The following is a 23,978-nucleotide window of genomic DNA, read 5'->3' as shown; positions in this document are numbered from 1 at the left end:
TGGATTTATTGAGTGCATATTTATAGATTGAGTTCTTCGTAAAATTGCAGCTGTCTACATATTGCCTTGTCTAGTGTTTTGAGAAATGTTTAATTTGAAGATCAAGTAATCTCCATTTGAATTTATTTTAAAACCAGGTATTACAGATAAGTTATTGGCAGTAGTAAAAATTACACTAAGTTGTTTGATTAGACATTCTCTTCCTCCCCCAATCCCCAAGGTACCAATCTAAATATTAAAAATTATTTAGTTCGCTACTTTCTATGTCATAAAATATGTGCGGGAAAACATTTATAGCAACAAATTTCTCTCCAGCATTACTCAAATACCATTTATATTGTAACTCTTTTCTTCCCTTCCCACCACTGCCTCATCCTCCCCCCCCCCCCCCCCCCAAAAAAAAAAACTCCCAATTCCAGTATTCCAGTAACGGAACATGTTAGCAGCTCCTGAAGGGAATTTTTAAAAAGCATGCAATTGACTAGAGTTGGTAATTTTTTTTTCTTCTTGGACTCAATAATACTTATATGTATCCTATTTCAGACTTGTTTTCAGCCAGTCCCTCATATCATTGGATTTAATAGAAGATTTTCTGGAGATGGCAAACAGAGAAAAGTCAGAAAGCAAATCTGAAATTTATAAAGGTAATTTTGAATGCAATTTTTTCTTGAATTACTGCTCAGATGCCATACACATAATCCAGTGGGCTAACCTGCATTTTAATTTCAGAATTATAGAAGATATATAACTATCAACCAGGAAGGTTTTATTTTGAATTGATAAATAGAATTAGTGGTACATATAAGACTAATGTTGAGGATGTACTTCCTGGGAATTTTTAGGGTCCGTGTGTTAAGTTAAACTTTCACATATCAGTTCTCCGCTATTTTATTTGCCGCACATTTTGGTATTTATACCTGTCCTTGCTCACTGTTTTGTCTGCACTTGATTAGCCACTAAGTTTTCAACTTCGTAACTTAATGCTTTATTAGCTTAGTTTAAGAGTTTTCATCAACTGAGATGGAGAGGGCAAAATGTCAAGCGTATTTACCTATATCTTCAAGTGTGTCTAGTGGCTTAACTTAGTAACTTATAGAACAGTTTACTTTGGTGAAACTTGATTTGGCAATGCCTTTCGGGCACCTACTGTTCATATAAGCCATTAGAATATTAGAACATTACAGCGCAGTACAGGCCCTTCGGCCCTCGATGTTGCGCCGACCTGTGAAACCATCTGACCTACACTATTCCACTTTCATCCATATGCCTATCCAATGACCACTTAAATGCCCTTAAAGTTGGCGAGTCTACTACTGCTGCAGGCAGGGCGTTCCACGCCCCTACTACTCTCTGAGTAAAGAAACTACCTCTGACATCTGTCCTATATCTATCACCCCTCAACTTAAAGCTATGTCCCCTCGTGTTTGCCATCACCATCCGAGGAAAAAGACTCTCACTATCCACCCTATCTAACCCTCTGATTATCTTATATGTCTTTATTAAGTCACCTCTCCTCCTCCTTCTCTCCAACGAAAACAACCTCAAGTCCCTCAGCCTTTCCTCGTAAGACCTTCCCTCCATACCAGGCAACATCCTAGTAAATCTCCTCTGCACCCTTTCCAAAGCTTCCACATCCTTCCTATAATGCGGTGACCAGAACTGCACGCAATACTCCAGGTGCAGTCTCACCAGAGTTTTGTACAGCTGCAGCATGACCTCGTGGCTCTGAAACTCGATCCCCCTACTAATAAAAGCTAACACACCATATGCCTTCTTAACAGCCCTATTAACCTGGGTAGCAACCTTCAGGGATTTATGTACCTGGACACCAAGATCTCTCTGTTCATCTACACTACCAAGAATCTTCCCATTAGCCCAGTACTCTGCATTCCTGTTACTCCTTCCAAAATGAATCACCTCACACTTTTCCGCATTAAACTCCATTTGCCATCTCTCAGCCCAGCTCTGCAGCCTATCTATGTCCCTCTGTAACCTACAACATCCTTCGGCACTATCCACAACTCCACCGACCTTCGTGTCATCCGCAAATTTACTAACCCACCCTTCTACACCCTCTTCCAGGTCATTTATAAAAATGACAAACAGCAGTGGCCCCAAAACAGATCCTTGCGTTACACCACTAGTAACTAAACTCCAGGATGAACATTTGCCATCAACCACCACCCTCTGTCTTCTTTCAGCTAGCCAATTTCTGATCCAAAGCTCTAAATCACCTTCAACCCCATACTTCCGTATTTTCTGCAATAGCCTACCGTGGGGAACCTTATCAAACGCCTTACTGAAATCCATATACACCACATCCACGGCTTTACCCTCATCCACCTGTTTGGTCACCTTCTCAAAAAACTCAATAAGGTTTGTGAGGCACGACCTACCCGTCACAAAACCGTGCTGACTATCGCTAATGAACTTATTCTTTTCAAGATGACTATAAATCCTGTCTCTTATAACCTTTTCCAACATTTTACCCACAACCGAAGTAAGGCTCACAGGTCTATAATTACCAGGGCTGTCTCTACTCCCCTTCTTGAACAAGGGGACAACATTTGCTATCCTCCAGTCTTCCGGCACTATTCCTGTCGACAATGACGACATAAAGATCAAGGACAAAAGGCTCTGCAATCTCCTCCCTGGCTTCCCAGAGAATCCTAGGATAAATCCCATCTGGCCCAGGGGACTTATCTATTTTCACACTTTCCAAAATTGCTAACACCTCCTCCTTGTGAACCTCAATCCCATCTAGCCTAGTAGCCTGAATCTCCGTATTCTCCTCAACAACATTTTCTTTCTCTACTGTAAATACTGACGCAAAATATTCATTTAACGCTTCCCCTATCTCCTCTGATTCCACACACAACTTCCCACTACTATCCTTGATTGGCCCTAATCTAACTCTTCCATGGCCCACCCTCCCTAGGAATGCAGGAGTAATCAATTTAGCCCCTTGAGCCTGTTCTGCCGCCATTCAATGAGAGAGGTCACAGAACAGCCATTAACTCTATGTACCTGCACCTTTGGCCATATCCCTTAACAGATTTTTGTTAACCAAAATCTATCATTATCAGGTCTTTTTGGACCTCCACATTTTCCAGCTTTTCACTAATTAGAAAGCATTCTGTTCTAATCTTTTTAGGTCCAAAGTGGGATAACCTTACAATTGCCTACATTGAAGTCCAATTGCTGCAGTTTGTCCGTTCACTGAATCTATTTGTATCTCTTTGTAATTATATGCTTTCAATTGCAATGCTTATAATGCCACCTATCTCTGTCATCGGCAATTTTGATATGCTTTCTATCCCATCATAAGTCATTAATAAATATGATGAATAGTTGAAGCTCCAACACAGATCCTTGCAGAACATCCTTAGTTGCATCCTTCCAATTATCCCTACTTACTGTCTCCTATGGCTCAGCCAATTTCCTTACCCAGGTCCGTAATTCTCATTCAGTTCCATGAACTTCAACTTTAGCTAACAGCCTCTTGAGGAACTTTATAATGACTTCCAGAAGGCATTTGATAAATAAGATCTGTTGACATTCCCCTGTCCGCTCTTTTAGTCATCTCTTCAAAAATTCAATGAGGTTTATTAGGCATCACCTACCCGTTACAAATCCATGCTGGTGCTCTCTGATCAGCTGAAAATTTTCAAGGTGTTCAGTCACTTTCTCAGTTACAGACTCTAGTAATTTCCTGCTTCGGTTAACTGGTCTATATTTCTCTGGTTTCACTCCTTCGCCTTTTTTAAATAATGGCGTGATCTGCACAATTTTCCGATCTTAAGCAACCATTCCCAAATTGAGAACTTCAGAAGGTTCTGGTTAGGGTATATGCAATGTTATTACCTCCTTTTACTCTAGGATGGAAACCATCTGGTTCTGGGATTTGTCACTTTAGTGTCATTATTTTCTTCATTATTACTGTTGTGTTGCTTATGTTAATTTTGGTGAATCTCTGACCCTGATTCAATCTTTAGTTTCCTTGGGATGTCTTCCTGTAATGTAAATACTGATACACTCTCACTCTCCAACAGGTATTTAGTTCTGAATGCTGATGAGAGTGATGGTTCATCTGGGAAGTGCAGCCAAAGCCAAGTCCATGGCATCACGGGTGGCTCAGCTGCACAGAGGGGTACAGGGACGACTGGAAGAGCCATAGTGATAGGTGATTCAATAGTCAGGAGAACAGACAGGAGTTTCTGTGACCGCAGATGTAAATCCAGGATGGTGTGCTGCCTCCCTGGTGCCAGGGTCAAGGATGTCACAGAGCAGCTGCAGAGCATCCTGAAGGGGGAGGATGAACAGCCAGCAGCTGTGGTCCACATCGTAACAAACGACATGGGTAGAAAGAGAGATGTGGTCCTGTAATCAGAATTTAGGGAGCAGGACCTCAAAAGTAGTAATCTCCAGATTACTTCCAGTGCCACATGCAAGTGTGTGCAGGAATAGAAGGATGAGACAGATGAATGCATGGCTGGAATGATGGTGCAGGAGGGAGAGCTTTAGATTCTTGGGACTTTGGGACTGGCTCTGGGGGAAATGGGGCCTGTACAGGCCGGAATGGTTGCACCTAAACAGAGCTGGGACTGAGTTCCTTGCGGGATGTTTTGCTAGTGCTGTTGGGGAGGGTTTAAGCTAGTTTGGCAGGGGGGTGGGGACCTGAGGGTAGACTAGTTGGGACAAAATCTGAAATGAAAATGGAAGGCAGGAAGTTAATGGGTGAGTCTGGAAGACAGAGGAAACAAAGATCAGAAAATTAAAAAGAAAAGAGTTTGGCAGTGCTCAAGGGTATCTATTTCAATGCAAGGATTATAGCAAATAAAGCAGATGAGCTGAGGGCACAGCTAGACGCATGGTAGTAAATCACAACTATTACAGAAACATGGCTTAAGGAGGGACAGGAATGGCAGCTCAACGTTCCTAGCGATGGGGTTTTCAGACGCGAAAGGGAGGGGGAGTGGCAATTTTGGTCAAAGAAACTATTACAGCTGCAAGAAGGGATGATATGTTGGGAGGTTCATCAAATGAAGCTATATGGATTGAGCTAAGGAACAAAAAAGGGGTAATCACACTGCTGGGAGTGTGCTATAGACCCCCAAACCGTCAGAGGGAGATAGAAGAGCAGATATGTAGGGAAATCTCTGAGAAGTGCAAGAACAATAGGACAGTAATCAGGGATTTTAGCTACCCCAATATTAACTGGGATAGTTTTAGTGTGAAAGGAATTGAGGGAGCAGGATTCTTGAGGTGCATTCATGAGAACTTTCTTGACCAGTATGTAGCAAGTCCAACAAGAGAGGGCACAGTTTTAAACTTAGTTTTAGAAATGAAGATGGGCAGTTGGAAGGAGCGGCAGTGGGAGAGCATTTTGGTGCTAGTGATAATTCTGTTAGTTTTAACATAATTATGGAAAGGACAAGGATAGAACAGGAGTTGGAGTTCTCAATTGGGGGAAGGCCAATTTTACTAAGCTGAGGAGTGATTTAGTGAAAGTGGACTGTAAACAGCTACTTGAAGGTAAATCCGTGTTAGAGCAGTGGAGGCATTCGAAGGTGATTCAAGGGTTCAGAGTAAACCTGTTCCCACAAAGAAAAAGGGTGGGACGGCCAAATCCCCATGGACTTCAAAGAGCTTACAGGGTAAGATAAGGCAGAAAAGGAAAGCTTATGTTCGACACACAGAACTCAATACTACAGAAAGCAGAGAGGAGTATAGAAAGTGCAGGGGTTAAATCAAAAAGGAAATTAGGGAAGCAAAGAGAGGGCATGAAAGAATATTGGCAAGCAAAATCAAGGTGAGCCCAAAGATGTTTTATCAATACATTAAGAGTAAGAGGATAACTAAGGGAAGAGTAGGGTCCATAAAAGATCAGAAAGGTAACCAATGTGTAGGGGTGGAAGATTGTTAATGAATATTTTGTGTCTGTCTTCACAAAAGAGGGGGACGATGCAGAAATTGTAGACAAAGAAGAGGTATGAAGTATTGGATGTGATCAACATAGGGAGAGAGGACGTATTAATGGGATTAGCATCCTTGAGGGCCAGATGAAATGAACCCCAGGCTGTTTAAAGAAGCAAGAGAGGAAATAGCGAAAGGTCTGACCATTTTCCAGTCCTCACTGGATACAGGTGTGGTGTCAGAGGATTGGAGGACTGCTTGCTAACGTTGTACCTCTGTTTAAAGGGAGCGAGGGATAGACTGAATAATTACAGGCTGACCTCAGTAGTGGGCAAATTGTTGGAATCTATTCTGAGACAGGATAAACTGTCACTTAGAAAGGGACAAATTAATCAAGGATAGTCGCATGGATTTGTTGAGGGCAGATCTTGTCTGACCAACTTGATCGAATTTTTCAAGGAAGATAGATGAGGGTAGTGCAGTTGACGTGGCCTACATGGATTTTAGCAAGGCTTTTGCCAAGCTCCCACATGGCAGTCTGGTTTAAAAAAATAAAAGCCCATGGGATCCAGGGAAATGCAGCAAGTGGACACAATGTTAGCTCAGTGGCAGGAAATAAAGGGTAATACTTGACAGGTGTTTTTGCAACTGGAGAGTTGTTGCCAGTGGCGTTCCACAGGGCTCAGTACTGGGTCCCCTGCTTTTTGTGGTATAAACTATTTGGTCGTAAGTGTGAGGGGCATGATCAAGACGTTTGTAGATTGGCCGTGTGGTAGCTAGTGAGGAGGATAGCTGTCGGCTGCAGTAAGATATTGATGGCATGGTCAGATGGGCAGCAAAGCGATAAATGGAATTCAACCTGGAGATGTGTGAGGTGATGCATTTGTTCCGGGGGTGGGGGGTCCAAACAAGACAAAGGAATACATGATTAATGGGACAATACTGAGATGTCGAGGAAGTAAGGGACCTTGGAGTGAATGTCCACAAATCTCTGAAGGTAGCAGGATAGGTCGATAAGGTGGTTAAGAAGGCATATTGGAATCCTTTCCTTAGCTGAGGTGTAGAATATAAGAGCAGGGAAATTATGCTGGAACTGTATAAGTCATTGGTTAGGCCACAACTTGAGTACTGTGTGGGGTTCTGGTCACCTCATTACAGAAAGGATGTAATTGCACTAGAGAGGGTACAGAGGAGATTTACAAGGATATTGCTGGGACTGGAAAAATGCAGCAATGAGGAAAGATTGGATATGCTGTGGTTGTTCTCCTGGGAACGGAGAAGGCTGAGGGGAGATCTGATTGAAATGGATAGACTGGAGGTGAAGGGCCTAATTACCTTAGCAGAGAGGTCAGTGACTGGGGGGAATAGATTTAAAGTGATTGGTAGAAAGATTAGAGGGGAGATGAGCAACTTTTTTTCACCCAGAGGGTGGTGGTGGGGTGGGGGTCTGGATCTCACTGCCTGAAAGGGTAGTTGAGACAGAAACCCTCAACTCATTCAAAAGAAGTCCAGATATGCACCTCAAGTGCCATAATCTGCAGGGCAATGGACCAAATGTTGGAAGGTGGAATTAGAATGGGTGGATCGTTTCTCGGCCGGCACAGACACAATGGGCCAGGTGGCCTCTTTCTGTGCCGTAAACTTTCTATGTTTCTAAGTAATTATTCAGCATGTCTGCCATTTCCTTATTTTCATTCGCAATGTTGCTATTACTAATTTTAAGAAACTCATATAGATCCTGACCATCCCCTTAATATTGTTTTAAAAAATTGTTGATTTTATTATCCCTTGCAAATTTCTTTTCATTTTTTTGTACTATCTGTTTAGTCACCTTTTGTTCTTCACATCCCTCCCAGTTGCCTGGATTCCTGCTCGTTTTTGCTTTTTTTTATTGGTTTCTTTTAAAGTTATATGTTGTCCCTCACCTCTTTAGTCATCCATGGCAGCTTTTATTGCCGAGCAGAACTCTTGTCCCTGAAGGATATAAACTTGTATATCATATTAAATTCTTTTTGGAGCTCTTCCCACTGATCATCTGCCATTTCACCCATTAACAAATTTTCCCAGTGTCTGTCTCAGCACATTGAAGTCAGCCTTGCCCAAACCTAAAATCTTAGCTGTTTCGCTTTTCTACTTTTAAAGAACTAACTGAACTTGATCATATTGGTATTAGATAAATGTTCGCGCACCATAAGGCTGTTAACTAAATCTGACTCATTTCTAAATTAAATGGCCTGCCCTTGAACACAGTCAAAAAAATGAGCTGCCTTTTCAACGTGTTGGTTTGGTTTTCAATGGAGAATCATAAACTGGGCTGCAGAGAGGGCTTTAAACTAAATAGCGAGAGGGAGGGTTCACATGAAGAGAAATTTGGAAAGTTAAAGAAAACCAACAAGGCGATAGTGTAGGGTAGAGATACGGGTAATGGTAACCAGCGTGTGACAGGAAGGGACAGAGCGTACAAACATAAGAGTGCACCAACAAATATGGTCAGCGTAGGGAAAAATGGCTTTAAACGAACGGGGGGAGGAGGGTTCAGGTGAAGGGAGATTTAGAAAGCCAAAGATAAAAGTTAAGGCAATGAAAAATAGGGTAAAGGCAAGCTGAGTTGGATAGGAAGGGACACAGAGCTTAACAGTAACAGTGCATCAGGCAGCAAGGTCCATACAGGGAATAGTAGTAAGAAAAAATTTAAGTCACTTTCTGTGAATGCGTGGAGCATTTGCAATAAGGTAGATGAACTAGTGGCACAAATAGAGATAAATGGTGTAGATCTGATTGCCATTTCAATGACACGGTTGCAAGGTGACCAAGGTTGGGAAATAATTATTCCAGGGTACACAATATTTTGAAAAGTCAGGTGGAATGGAAAAAGAGGAGGGATAGCTCTGATAAGCAATGACATAAGGACATTAGTGAGAAAGGATCTTGGCTGAGAAAATCAGGGCATAGAATCGCTATGCGTGGAGATTAGGAATAGCAAGGATCAGAAAACACTGGTGGGAGTAGTTTATAGGCTACCTAATGGTAGTTAAACCATTGGACAGAGCATTAAACAAGAAATTATTAGAACTTGTAGCAAAGGCAATGTAATAATTGTAGGGGACTTTAATCTTCATATCGACTAGACTAATCAAATTGGCAAAGGTGTTCTGTAAGATGAATTTGTAGAATGCTTTTGTGACAGTTTCCTGGCACAGTATGTTGCGGAACCAACTAGGGATAAAGCTGTTTTAGATCTAGTATTGTGCAATGAGGCAAAGTTAATTAGTAATGTCATTGTAAAAGATCCGCTGGCTCCTAATACAATTGAATTACACATTAAGTTTGAAAACTTCATACTGCAATCACAAACCAGAATCCTAAACTTAAAGCCAATTACGTAAGTATGAGGGGAGAACTGGCTAAGGTTGATTGGGTAAATAGACTAAAATATAGGCGGTAAATAAACATTTAAAGAAACAATTCAAAGTGTTCAACAAAAATAAATTCCATTGAAATCTAAAAACTCAGCTCGAAAGATCCATCCGTGGCTTACTAACGAGGCAAAGGATAGTATTAGATTAAAAGAGACTTATAATGTTGCAAAGAATAGTAGTAAGTCTGAAGATTGGGAGTGTTTTAGAAACCAGAAAGGGCCACCAAAAAGTTCATAAGGGAAAAAATAGAGTGTGCAAACTAGCCAGGAGTATAAAAAGATTGAGAGCTTTTACAAGTATATAAAATGAAGAGAGTAGCTAAAGTAACCGTTGGTCCCTTAGAAGCAGAGACAGGAGAAATTATCATGGGAAATGAGGAAAAGACAGAGGCATAGACACAAAATATTTGTTCAGTCTTCACAGTAGAAGACACAAGTTGCATACCAGAAATAAAGGGTAACCTAGAGGCTAATAAGAACAAGAGAATTTAGATAATTGAAGAGAAAAAGTACTGGAGAAACTTGAGGGACTAAAATCTGACACATCCCCAGGACCTGAAGGCCAAAATTCTAGGGTCTAAAAGAAGTAGCTGCAAAGATAGTGGATATGCTGGCTATGATTTCTCCAAATTCCCTAGATTCTGGACCAGTCCCAGCAGATTGGAAGTTAGCAAATGTAACCTTGTCCCCTTCCCACGGCACCTTCCCCTGCAATCGCAGGAGGTGTAATACCTGCCCATTTACCTCCTCTCTCCTCACTATCCCAGGCTCCAACATTCCTTTCAGGTGAAGCAGCGGTTTACTTGTACTTTCAATGTAGTATACTGTATTTGCTGCTCACAATGTGGTCTTCTCTACATTGGGGAGGCCAGACGCAGACTAGGTGATCGCTTTGCAGAACACCTCCACTCAGTCCGAAAACATGACCCCGAGCTTCTTGTTGCTGGCCATTTCAACACTTTCCCCCGCCCCCCCCTGCTCTCATGCTCACATCTCTGTCCTGGGATTGCTGCAGTGTTCCAGTGAACATCAACGCAAGCTCGAGGAACGGCATCTCATTTACAGATTTAGGCACACTACAGCTTGCCAGACTGAACATTGAGTTCAATAATTTCAGAGCATGACAGGGCGCCCCCCCCCCCCCCCATTTTATTTTTATTTTTAGTTCTTTTTTCTTTTTTTTGTGTTTATTTTATTTTATTTCATCTTGGTTTGTTCAGTTTGCTTACCCGCTTTTTTTTTTCATGTTTGTACTTGCAGCTGTTCAATTTTTCAGTCCGTTAACACCTTATCTGTACTAATGCTTTGTCTTTCAACACACTATTAACGTATAGTTTGCCTTTGCTCCATGACCTTCTGGTCAGCTATTCTGTGACCTTGTCCTATCTACACCTTCTTTGTTATCTCTTGCTCCACCCCCGCTTTACTTGCTTGTAACCTTTTACATTTCTAATATTTGCCAGTTCTGAAGAAGGATCACTGACCTGAAACGTCAACTCTGCTTCTCTCTCCACAGTTGCTGCCAGACCTGCTGAGTATTTCCAGCATTTCTTGTCAAGATTATGAAGAGTCTTGACAGGGTAGATACTGAGACATTGTTTTCCCTGGCTGGGGAATCTAAAGGTGGCACAATTGCAGGATAAGGGGCTGGTCACACACATTTAATTAAAGTCGCGTTAGATTTTTTTTGTTTCTCGGAATCGAGGCATATGGGGAGCAGGTGGGAAAGTGGAGTTGAAGCCTAAGATCAGCCATGATCATATTCAATGGTGGAGTAGGCTTGAGGGACCGTACAGTCTACTCTTATTTCTTATGTTTTCCTATCCATATGAAAGTTAAAATTCCCCATTAAAATGACTGTTACCTACTTGTCTAATCACTGCATTTATACATTCTAACACTTTGTTACTACCAGGGGACTTGTACACAACTGCTATAGTCTTGAATCCTTTCTATTTCTTGCCTATAAGGTCTCCTGCCTGTTTCTCATTTATATCCTCTGACCATTGAAGTGATTTCATTTTTAATCACCCAAACTACTCCTCCCCTCTACCATTTTCCCTATCTTCCCTGCAGACTTTATAACCTGGTATATTTAGTTCCCAGTCCTGTAATTTTGAAGCCATCTCTCAGTAATGGCTGCCATATCATACCTTCCAAGTTGAATTTTGCTGTCTATTCATTATACTCGACGTGTTGGTACAAAGAACACTTATTTGGACCGCACATTCTAACCTGTCCTTCTGTTCTAATGTTTTACTTCTACGTTTCTTATTTCTCCCTCCTGGTTTAATAACTTTACATCTTTAGTTTAGTTTTGAGATACAGCACTGAAACAGGCCCTTCGGCCCACCGAGTCTGTGCCGACCATCAACCACCCATTTATACTAATCCTACACTAATTCCATATTCCTACCACATCCCCACCTGTCCCTATATTTCCCTACCACCTACCCATACTAGGGGCAATTTATAATGGCCAATTAACCTATCAACCTGCAAGTCTTTGACATGTGGGAGGAAACCGGAGCACCCAGAGGAAACCCACGCAGACACAGGGAGAACTTGCAAACTCCACACAGGCAGTACCCAGAATCGAACCCGGGTCGCTGGAGCTGTGAGGCTGCAGTGCTAACCACTGCGCCACTGTGCCTTTTTAAATAACGTGACTAAAGCATAATTTCTGACTATTCCTCCACTTCCCTTTTGTTTTAGGAATGTTCATACCGCCTTTTTCCACCTGAGTTTTCCCCCAGTACAAGTTTGAAGGCATATTTACCCTTTAGGCTAGGGCCTTTGTCCCACCCCAGTTCAGGTGGAGCCTGTCACAGCATTACAGTTCCTTCCTGTCCCAAAACTGGTGCCAGTGTCCAATGAAATGAAACCCTTTCCCACACCACTCTTTCACCCACATGTTCACCTCTCTAAACTGCTTATCTTTATGCCAATTTGCACGTGGCTCGGATAATAATCGAGATTAAAACTCTTGAGGTCCAGTTCTTTAATCTAGCTCCTAGTTCTTAGTACTGTTCAAAAAGGACGCGTATTTTTCCTAGTGATTTTTGATTCCAACAAGGACCATTGTCACTGAATCCTCCCCCTCCCTTTCTGAAATCCGTTCAAGCCAGTTTGAGAGGTCCCTCACCCTGACATCAAGTAACCTGTGGGATTCTTGATCCTGCTTACAAAGGATTTTGGCTCCTTAACTATTGAATTTCCTAGAGCTACCACATTACTCTTGCTCCTTTCCTCACTTTGCGACCTTGAAGCAGGAAGTTGGCCACAGTCAGCATTCTGACTGTCCTTCTGACAGTCTTTTGTTACGACTGAGGTGGGAGGAGTGCACTGTCTTTTCTAGTTCCACTTCTCCCCAGGTCACATGTATTTTTAAATGTTTTCCTAGCTACTGATATAGTCAGTCATGTACTCTAGTCTATCCCAGCATATTAAGCACCAACCAAGTCTCTTTAATAAACAACAATATTATCAGTTTATTATAAAACAAGACTTATCCAGTAACGAAACAGAGCATTAACACGCACATTGAAATATGAAAGTTCCCTTTTTAAACACCCCACACGCAAACACACAGGAAAAAATAAAGAAATTCTCCCTGTAGAGGCCTGTTAGAAAAAAGACAGAGAATACTTTAGCAGAATACGTTGGCCAAATACTTACGAACATACGAATTAGGAGCAGGAGTAGGCGACTCGGCCCTTCGAGCCTGCTCCACCATTCAATAAGTTCATGATGAACTGATTACTCCACATTTCCATCTACTCCCAATAACCTTCCACCCCCTTGCTTATCAAGAATCTATCTACCTCTGCCTTAAAAATGTTCAAAGACTCTGCTTCCACCGCCTTTTGAGGAAGAGAATTCCAAAGACTCTCATCTCTCAGAGATTACGCCTCATCTCTGTCTTAAATGGGCAACCCCTTATTTTTAAACAGTGACCCCTAGTTCTAGCTTCTCCCACAAGGGGAAACATCCTTTCCACATCCACCCTATCAAGACCCCTCAGGATCTTGTGTTTCAATCAAGTCGCCTCTTACTCTTCTAAATTCCAGCGGATACAAGCCTAGCCTGTCCAATCTTTCCTCATACGACAGCCTGCCCATTCCAGGTATTAGTCTAGTAAACCTTCTCTGTACTGCCTCCAGCGCATTTACATTCTTCCTTAAATAAGGAATACTGTACACTACTCCAGATAAGGTCTCACCAATGCCCTGTATAGCTGAAGCATAACCTCTCTACTTTTGTATTCAATTCCCCTCGCCAAAAACTGTAACATTCTATTAGCTTTCCTAATTACGTGGTGTACTTGCATACTAACCTTTTGTGATTCATGCAGTAGGACACCCAGATCCCTCTGCAATCTCTCACCATTTAGATAGTACGCTTTTTTATTCTTTCAAAGTGGACAATTTCCCACTTTCCCACATTATACTCCATTTGCTACGTCTTTGCCCACTCACCTAACCTACCTATAATCCCTTTGTAGCCTCATGTCCTCTTCACAAGTTACTTTCCTACCTATCTTGGTGTCATCAGCAAATTTAGCAACCAGACCTTCAGTCCCTTCATCAAGTCATTTATATAATTTGTAAAAAGTTGAGGCCCCCAGCACAGATCCCTGTGGCACACCACTCGTTACATCTTGCCAACCAGAAAATGATCCATTTATGGCTACTCTGTTTCCTGTTTGCGAACCAATCTTCTATCCATGCCAATATGTTACCCCCTACACCATGAACTTTTATTTCTGTAATAAGCTTTGATGTGGCACCTTATCAAATGCCTTCTGGAAATTTAAGTGCAATACATCTACCGGTTCCCCTTTATCCATAGCACTTGTTACTTCTTCAAAGAACTCCAATAAATTGGTTAAACATGATTTTCCTTTCACAAAACCATGTTGACTCCACCTGATTACTAAATGCCCTGCTATAAAATGTCTTTAATAATAGATTCTAACATTTTCCCTAAGTCAGATGTTAAGTTAACTGGCCTGTAGTTTCCTGCTTTCTGTCTCCCTCCCTTTTTGAATAAAGGAGTGACATTCGCTATTTTCCAATCTAATGGAACCTTCCCCGAATCTTGGGAATTTTGGAAAATTAAAACTAACACAGCAACAATCTCACTAGCCACTACTTTTAACACCCTGGGTTGAAGTCCATCAGGACCTGGGGACTTGTCAGCCCGCAGCTCCAACAATTTGTTCAGTGCCACTTCTCTGGTGATTGTAGTTTTCTTGAGTTCCTCCCTCCCTTCCATTTCCTGACTTACAGCTAATACTGGGATGTTAGTTGTATCCTCATTAGTGAAGACCGATGCAAAATATCACAGTGCAGAAGAGGCCCTTCGAGTCTGCACCGATGCATTAAAGACACCTGGCCTGTCTGCCTAATCCCATTTGCCAGCACTTGGCCCATAGCCTTGAATGTTATGACTTGCCAAATGTTCATCCAGGTACTTTTTAAAGGATGTGAGGCAACCCGCCTCTACCACCCTCCCAGGCAGTGCATTCCAGACCGTTAGCACCCTCTGGGTAAAAAAGTTCTTCCTCAAATCCCCCTCAAACCTCCTGCCCCTCACCTTAAACTTGTGTCCCTTTGTAACTGACCCTTCAACTATGAGGAACAGCTGCTCCCTATCCACCTTGTCCATGGCCCTCATAATCTTGTACACCTCGATCAGGTCACCCCTCCGTCTTCTCTGCTCCAGCGAAAACAACCCAAGCCTATCCAACCCCTCTTCATAGCTTAAATGTTCCATCCCAGGCAACATCCTGGTGAATCGCCTCTGCACCCCCTCCAGTGCAATCACATCCTTCCTATAATGTGGCGACCAGAATTGCACGCTGTACTCCAGCTGTGGCCTTACCAAAGTTCTATACAACTCCAACATGACCTCCCTGCTTTTGTAATCTGTGCCTCGATTGATAAAGGCAAGTGTCCCATATGCCTTTTTCACCACCCTATTAACCTGCCCTTCTGTCTTTCGAGATCTATGGACAAACATGGTCCCTTTGTTCCTCGGAACTTCCCAGTGTCAGGCCATTCATTGAATACTTCCGTGTCACATTACTCCTTCCAAAGTGTATCACCTCACACTTTTCGGGGTTAAATTCCATCTGCCACTTTTCTGCCCATTTGACCATCCCATCTATATCTTCCTGTAACCCAAGACACTCAACCTCACTGTTAACCACTCGGCCAGTCTTTGTGTCATCTGCAAACTTACTGATCCTACCCCCCACATGGTCATCTATGTCGTTTATATAAATGACGAACAATAGGGGACCCAGTACAGATCCCTGTGGTTACGCCACTGGACACTGGCTTCCAGTCACTAAAACAGCCGTCTGTCATCACTCTCTTGTCTCCTACAGCTAAGCCAATTTTGAATCCACCTTATCAAGTTACCCTTTTACCCATGTGCATTTGCTTTCTTGATAAGTCTCCCATGTGGGACCTTGCCAAAGGCCTTATTTTTAAAAAATTTTATTTGAGATACAGCACTGAAACAGGCCTATCGGCCCACCGAGTCTGTGCCGACTAACAACCACCCATTTATACTAATCCTACACTAATCCCATGTTCCCTATCACATCCCAACCACCTACCTACACTAGGGGCAATTTACAATGACCAATTTACCTATCAACCTGCATGTCTTTGGCTGTGGAAGGAAACCGGAGCACCCGGCGGAAACCCACGCGGTCACAGGGAGAACTTGCAAACTCCACACAGGCAGTACACAGAACCGAACCCGGGTCGCTGGAGCTGTGAGGCTGCGGTGCTAACCACTGCGCCACTTTGCCGAAATCCATGTAAACTACATCAACTGCACTACCCTCATCTACACACCTGGTCACATGCTCAAAAGATTCAATCAAATTTGTTAGGCATGACCTCCCTCTGACAAAGCCATGCTGACTATTCCTAATCAAATTTTGCCTCTCCAAGTGGAGATAGATTCTCTCCTTCAGAATTTTCTCCAATAGTTTCCCTACCGCTGACGTGAGACTCACTGGTCTGTAGTTCCCTGGCTTATCTCTACAACCTTTCTTAAATAGTGGGACCGCATTAGCTGTTCTCCAATCCTCTGGCACCTCCCCCGTGGCCAGAGAGGAATTAAAAATTTGGGTCAGAGCCCTTGCAATCTCCACCCTTGCCTCCCACAGCATCCTGGGACACAAATCATCCGGACCTGGAGATTTGTCCACTTTTAAGCCTGCCAAAGTCTTCAATACCTTGTCACTCCCTATGACAATTTGTTCAAGCACCTCACAGTCTCTCTCTCTCAGTTCCATATCTACATCCTCATTCTTTTGGGTGAAGACAGATGTGAAGTATTTGTTCAACACCCCACCAATGTCCTCTGGCTCCACTCACAGATTTCCCCCTTGGTCCCTAATGGGTCCTACTCTTCCCATTGATATACTTATAGCATATCTTGGGATTTTGCCTACTTTTACCAGCCAGAGCTTTCTCATATCCCCTCTTTGCTATCCTAATTGCTTTCTTCAGCTCCATCCTACACTTTCTGTACTCCACTAATGCTTCCGTTGATTTGCTCTCCTTGTAGCTGCTAAAAGCCTCTCTTTTCCTTCTCATCATACCCTGAATGTTTCTGGTCATCCATGGTTCTCTGGGCTTGTTGCTCCTACCTATTACCCTAGAGGGAGCATGTTGGGCCTTTATCCTCCCCATTTCCTTTTTGAATGCCCCCCACTGCTCTTCTGTAGATTTCCTGACAAGTAACTCTTTCCAGTCTACCTTGGCCAGATCCTGCCTTATTTCACTAAAATTTGCTCTCCCCCAATCCAAAACCTTTTTTTGCAACTTGTCTATTTCGTTCTCCATAACTAGCTTAAATTGTACCATGTTGTGGTCGCTATCACCAAAATGCTCCCCCACCAACACATCAACCACCTGTCTGGCTTCATTCCCCAGAATTAGGTCCAGCACTGCACCCTCCCTTGTTGGATCCTCTACATATTGAGCTAAAAAGTTCTCCTGTATACATTTTAAGAACTCCACTCCATCTAAGCCCTTAACATGATGACTATCCCAATTAATGTTGGGAAAGTTGAAATCACCTAATATAGAATTATCCTATTATTTTTACACACCTCTGCGAATTGCGTACATATTTGCTCCTCAATTTCCCACTGACTATCTGGGGGTCTATAATAAACACCTAGCAATGTGGCTTTCCCTTTTTTATTCCTAAACTCTACCCATAAAGCTTCATTTGATGCCGCTTCCAAGATATCATCTCTCCTTACTGCAGTAACTGACTCCTTAACTAATATTGCAATGCCCCCTCCTCTTTTACCCCCTCCTCTGTCTCGCCTGAAGATTCTATATCCCGGGATATTGAGCTGCCAATCCTGCCCCTCCCTCAACCATGTCTCCATGATGGCTGCTATATCACAATTCCATGAGTCAATCCTTGCCCTTAACTCATCTGTTTTACCTGTAATACTCCTGGCATTAAAGTAGAGGCCATCCATCCTGGTCTTACTCCCTTGAAACTTACTTCCGCTGTATTCCCTCTGACTTGTTTGCTTTCTTGTGTTTAGCTGTGTCCCTATTCTGCTAGGAGTCTGCGTCCCCTCCCTCTGCCAAATTAGTTTAAACTCCTCCCAACAGCACTAGCAAACCCGCCAGCAAGGATGTTAGTCCCCCTCTGGTTCAGATGTAGACTGTCCCGCTTGTACAGGTCCCACCTTCCCCAGAAACAGTCCCAGTGGTGCAGGAATCTAAAACCCTCCCTCCTGCACCAACTCTTAAGCCACGTATTCATCTGTGCTATTCTCCTATTTCTATACTTGCTAGCACGTGGCACTGGGAGTAATCCAGAGATTACAACCCGAGAGGTTCTGCTTTTTAGTCTACTGCCTAATTCCCTGCATTTTTGATGCAAGACCTCATCCCTCTTTCTACCTATGTCATTGGTATCTGTTCAGTTCATCTGCCATCTCCTTATTATCCATTAATTCCCCAGACTCACTTTTTATCGGACCAGTGCTCACTTTGTTAACTCTTTTTAAAATATCTATAGAAACTCTTACTGTCTTTATATTTCTAACTAGCTTTCTCTCGTACTCTAATTTTACCTTCTTTATAAATCTTAGTCATTCTTTGATTTTTATATTCTGTCCAATCTTCTGACCTGCCTCCCATCTTTGCGCAATTATAGGCTTTTTCTTTAAGTTTAATACTATCTTTAACTGTTTTAGTTAACCACGGGTGGCGGGTCCCACCCTTGGAATTTTTATTTCTCGTTGAAACGTATCTATTTGTATTCTGAAATATCCCCTTAAATGTCTGCCACTGCATCTCTATTGACCTATCCCTTAACCTGATTTGCCAGTTCACTTTAGCTAGCTCTGCTTTCATTCCCTCATAATTGCCCCTATTTAAGTTTAAAATACTAGTCTTGGACCCACTCTTCTCTCCCTCAAACTGAATGTGAAATTCAGTCATGATCGCTGCTGCCTAGGGGCGCCTTAACTATAAGGTCATTAATTAATCCTATATCGTTGCACAATACCAGGCCTAGTATAGCCTGCTCTCTGGCTCCAGAACGTATTGTTCCAAGGAATTATCCCAAAAACCACCTAAGTACTCCTCATCTGGGCTACCTCTGCCCATCTGATTTTTCCAGTCTATATGTAGGTTAAAATCCCCCATAATTATTGCTGTACCTTTCTGACAAGCTGCCATTATTTCTTCCTTTCTACCCCGTCCTGCAGTGTGGTTAATGTTAGGTGGTCTGTACACCACTCCCACAAGTGACTTCTTGCCTTTATGATTTCTCATCTCTACCCAAACTGCTTCGACATCCTGGTCTCCTGAACTTGGGTCATCCCTCTCTGTTGTGCTAATACCATCATTAATTAACAGAGCTACCCTCCACTTGCTAATTCTTGAAGAAAAAAGAAGATATAGAAGGATGTCCGTTGACCCTTTTGGTCTGGCGTTAGGGTACACAGCGACGGGTCACTGGGATTTTTTCCGAAGCAGTTGTTTTCAGGCTGCGTCAAGAATTCGTCTGGTAGGTTTTCCAGGAGAAATGTGGTATTGGGTTTCAGTTATCACACTCTGGATTTGCAGGGTTTTTCCAAAGAGGTAGAGAAAGAGGAGCTGACACACTGGATTTCTCAAGGTCTGTTAGAGAGGTGCAGGAAAGATGAACTGGGGGTTTCTTTTTCAGCAGGCTACAAAACCAACAGATTTTCAACACTGTCCACCCCCCAGCAGAACCAAAAGAATATCTCAGAAGCCAAACTAACTCCTGGCCCTCATAAATCTTGACATGTCACTTCTCTGTAAACATCAGCCCAGGTTACCAAGGTTTCTGTTGTTTATTGAGCTTAAGGAATGTGGTATCTAGTAAAGGTTTGTTTTCAAGCAAGACCTCTGTCCTTTCAGTGAACTTTCAACAAAAAAGTCCAGCATCTATGAAATCTTCAGCCTTCCAAAATGAATCCATTTCCACAATTTGAATGAGTCCTCTTTATTAAAAAAAAATTATTGAACAAAAAATGGAAGCACTTCCATAACACTTTATCCATATCCTTACAGGTAACAAATACATTGCCTGGTGATGGGATAAGTTTCTGCAAATCCTCGTTCGCTATCTCTCCCGGGTTCCCCTTACTCTATACTATCGGTCACACCAAACAGATTCTCATCTTGTACCTCTGAGGTATGATGGGCCTGGAGCTATCTGACCAGATACTCCTCTCCCTCTATTGTGTCCGAGTGTCTCCAACTGTTACTCCAGCTTAAGAACTCGAAGCCAGATACTGCTCTCCCTCTGTTGGAGGCAAGTTTGCTCAGGATGGTCTCACTGTCCTCAAAATCCCATACAGTGCAGTCCAGACACACAACCTGCTTTGACATATCTTAGTCAAGATTATTCATATCTTCTGTGTGCAGTTTTGGTCTCCTTACCTTAGGAAGGATATTATTGTCATAAAGGAAGTGCAACAAAGGTTCACCAGACTTGTTCCCAGGATGGTGGGATTGTCCTATGAAGAGAGATTGAGGAAACTGGGCCTGTATTCTCTAGAATTTCAAAGAATGAGATGTGATCTCGTTGAAACATACAAAATACTTAAAGGGATAGACAGGGTAGATGCAGTTAAGATGTTTCCCTTGGTTGGGGTGTCTAGAACCAGGGGACACAATTTCAAAATAAGGGCAAAGCCTCATAGGACAGAGATGAGGAGAAATTTCTTTACTCAGAGGGATGTGAATCTTTAAAATTCTCTACCCTAGAAGGCTGTGGAAGCTCAGTCGTTGAGTATGTTTAAAGCAGAGATTAACAGATTTCTAAATACAAATGACATAAGGGGATGTGAGGGTAGTGTGAGAAAAAGGCATTGAAGTGGATGATCAACCATGATCATATTGAATGGTAGGGCAGGCTCGATGAGCTGAATGGCCTACTCCTCTTATGTTCCTTAACCTGTTGTTAATTTGTTTTTATACATGCTAACTTGCACTAAGGACTGGACAAAATTTTAAATACTTGCTGCTTCAAGCTTAAAGGAACCACTGTTGGAGGCAAAAAGCAGCACCTCATTCTGCCTCTACATTGAATTCCCACTCCAAATTTTAAATTTTGCGTTCTGCTTACAATGCATTCTGTTTGACTGCGCCACGGAACCACTCTGTGTGTCAGCAGATAACTGTGACTTCTATACACGGTCATTAATAGTCTAAAACTGACAAACTTTGCAGTCCATATGTGCACAGTTAAACGTGGAAATTCAGAAGTTACTGTCAGTGATTCTATACTTCTCCACAGGGTGAACTGCTGAAGTGCCCCCCCCCCCCCCCCCCCGCGCCCACACGATTACAATCAATTAGAAATCACTGTACTGACCAGAACTTGCCCTTTTACTATTGGTCTTGCTGTAAAAACACTTGAAAAAGTTGCACCTGTTGAATAAGGTGTAATGGGATTTTTAATGGCGTACTAAATTCATAATTACTGCTAAATAGCCTCACTAGCCCTGAAAAACTAAATTTGCAAAATGTAAGATTTCTCATGATTTTAAAAACATCCACAAGAATTTTTTCAAAAAATATTTATTTCAGCTTCTACCTTAATTGCATGTGTATGTCTCAATCATTTATTTCACACTCTTTCACTTTAAATTTTATAATCAGTGCCTTTTAACTTTTGGTTTGCTGTCAGAGAGTACTTCAGCGTGATTGGTTCTTTACTGTGCTTGATCACGCCACTGTTGCTGGATAGCTGGAGATGCTCTTGACTTGGCCCAGATTCAGACTAATGTCAGGAAAGGGGAAATCCACACCAAAATGATCGCTAGGTCTTTGTGGGCAGCTTCCTTCAAGATCAGCAGGGAGTACCATCACTTTGCCGCCGACCCCGAAATCTGGGCCAAGCTCTGTGAAAGGCAGCAATGCAAACTTTTTTCAGAAATGTTAGAGACAGCCATTGGATAGCATAAGAGACAGCCTCATTGATTATGATACCAATTAGCATGGTAACTGGGCAAAGCTTTCCTCGGACCACTTCTGAACAATATGGTAGGTTTGTTGAATCTCTTATCTACCATTACATGGGATCTTGGAGCTAGAGTACATATTGTAGATGAAGGGCATTATTTGAATACAGACTCTCATAACTAGTAGCTTCATGAGAGCTGCTTAGATACTGGGTTGCAAGTCTTACAGGTTATTGAAAGGAATATAAGTAGATTTTCCCTGAACCTTATAATCTGTAAACTCATTTTGATCATGACTGAAATATAGCATGCTGCTTTCTGATTACACTGAAGTGTTCAATATGTGTGCTGCAACATTTTTGGTAGTTTTTACCTTATTAGAAACCTCCTCTTTGTGGATAAAAACACAAATTTACTCTGGAACACTGAGGGTGTGCATATCATAAACACAGTGCTGTTCCCTAGTCTCCGAAGGACAGTTCCAAGTTGAGCTGGGGTGGAATTTCCTCATTTTCACTGAAATTGGTCATATTTTTTCCCCTGGGTTTTTTTTTCCCTTCCCTGTGGATTATCGCTAATGGTGTTTTGGGAACAGAGTTGATGAGCCTGTTGGTCTATTCTTATCCTTTTGGTATGTTTGTAAGTTCCTTCACTTCAGAAAGTAGTAATAGAATAGCAAAAGTTACTTGGGGAGCAAAAAATGAGTTTGTGTAGAATAGGAGTAAATTCAGAAGCATATATCTTTTTATAATGGAGGTGATTCATTTAGTTATCTCACTTCTCATCATATTGACATGTTGGAAGAATTGTCATTCTGCGGAATCGTGTAAAAAATATAATCTCCCTATAGCACATCTCAAACATCTGAGCCAATTTGCTGTTTGTAGCTTCTGTAAATCCACTGCTATTAGAACTATTAAATCAATTTCATAGAGTAAGCATCAACTACTGTATTTATGCCCATTCTGCCACTGCTCTTTCTGGTTCTTCAAAACGTTTGCAGCTCTAGTGAATCCTCCTTTCTACCTTCTTCCATTCTGCTGGCAATTACTAGCTGTCCTATAGAAAATGTGGAGCATTTTGGCATAGCTTTTTTCCTTCAACTCTAACTTGGATCTTGGTAAATAATCTTCATTTTGTCTGACCTAAAATTTTATCCTCATCATAGAGTTGGATCCTCTTTTATCTAAACTCCAATGCTGTATTAACACTTGAAAAAGTTACACCTGTTGAATGAGGTGTAATGGGATTTTTAATGGCATATTAAATTCATAATTACCGCTAAATAGCCTCACTAGCCCTGAAAAGCTAAATTTATAGAATGTAAGATTTCTCATGATTTTAAAAACATCCACAAGAATTTTTTTTTAAAGTTTGATATTTCAGCTTCTAACTTAAGAACATAAATAGGAGCAGGAGTAGGCCATTTGGCCCCTCAAGCCTGACCCACCATTCAATAAGATCATGGCTGATCTGCCCCAAACCTCAACTCCTCTTTTGTGCTAACTCCTCAACTCCAGATATTTCACAAATCTATCTACCTCCTCTTTAAATACTTTCAGTGATCTAGCCTCCACAACTCTCCGGGGTAGAGAATTCCAGGCATTCATTACCCTCAGAAGAAATTCCTTTGCATCTCAGTTTTCAATGAGTGTCCCCTTATTCTGTAACTATGTCCCCTAGTTCGAGATTCCCCCACTAGTGGAAACATCATCTCAACATCTACTCTGTCAAGCCCCCTCAGAATCTTGTACGTTTCAATAAGATCACCCCTCATTCTTCTAAACTCTCATGAATAAAGGTGTAACCTGTTGAGCCGTTCTTGATAAGTCAACCCCTTCATCCCAGGAATCAGCCTACTGAGTCTCTTTTGAACTGCCTCCAATGCCAGTGTATCTTTTCTTAAATACGGGGACCGAAACTGTACATAGTACTCCAGTTGCAGCCTCACCAACACCCTGTACAGTTGTAACGATTTCCCTATTTTTAAACTCTAACCCCCTAGCAATAACAGAGTCAGAATTCCATTTGCCGCCTTAATTACTTGCTGTACCTGCATGCTAACTTTTTGTGTTTCGTGCACAAGAACATTCAGATCCCTCTATGCTGCACTTTTTTGGAGTCTCTTTTGATTCTTCCTACCAA

General features: G+C 42.1%; 1 protein-coding gene across 6 annotated transcripts in view; it reads left to right on the top strand.

Annotated features, from left to right (window-relative positions):
- atrx (ATRX chromatin remodeler) overlaps window positions 1–23,978 on the top strand; it is a 257,156-nt gene that overhangs the window by 172,949 nt on the left and 60,229 nt on the right. For all 6 annotated transcript variants that reach the window (XM_068047283.1, XM_068047282.1, XM_068047281.1 and 3 more), the window contains one exon: window positions 544–644. In XM_068047283.1, the coding sequence (XP_067903384.1) occupies window positions 544–644 (101 nt within the window). The remainder of the gene's footprint in view (window positions 1–543; window positions 645–23,978) is intronic.

This window comes from Heterodontus francisci, chromosome 15, assembly GCF_036365525.1.
Source record: "Heterodontus francisci isolate sHetFra1 chromosome 15, sHetFra1.hap1, whole genome shotgun sequence".
NCBI classification, from domain to species: Eukaryota; Metazoa; Chordata; class Chondrichthyes; order Heterodontiformes; family Heterodontidae; genus Heterodontus; species Heterodontus francisci.
The sequence above is the reverse complement of the archived record's forward strand: the minus strand, read 5'-3'. Positions and strand labels throughout refer to the sequence as shown.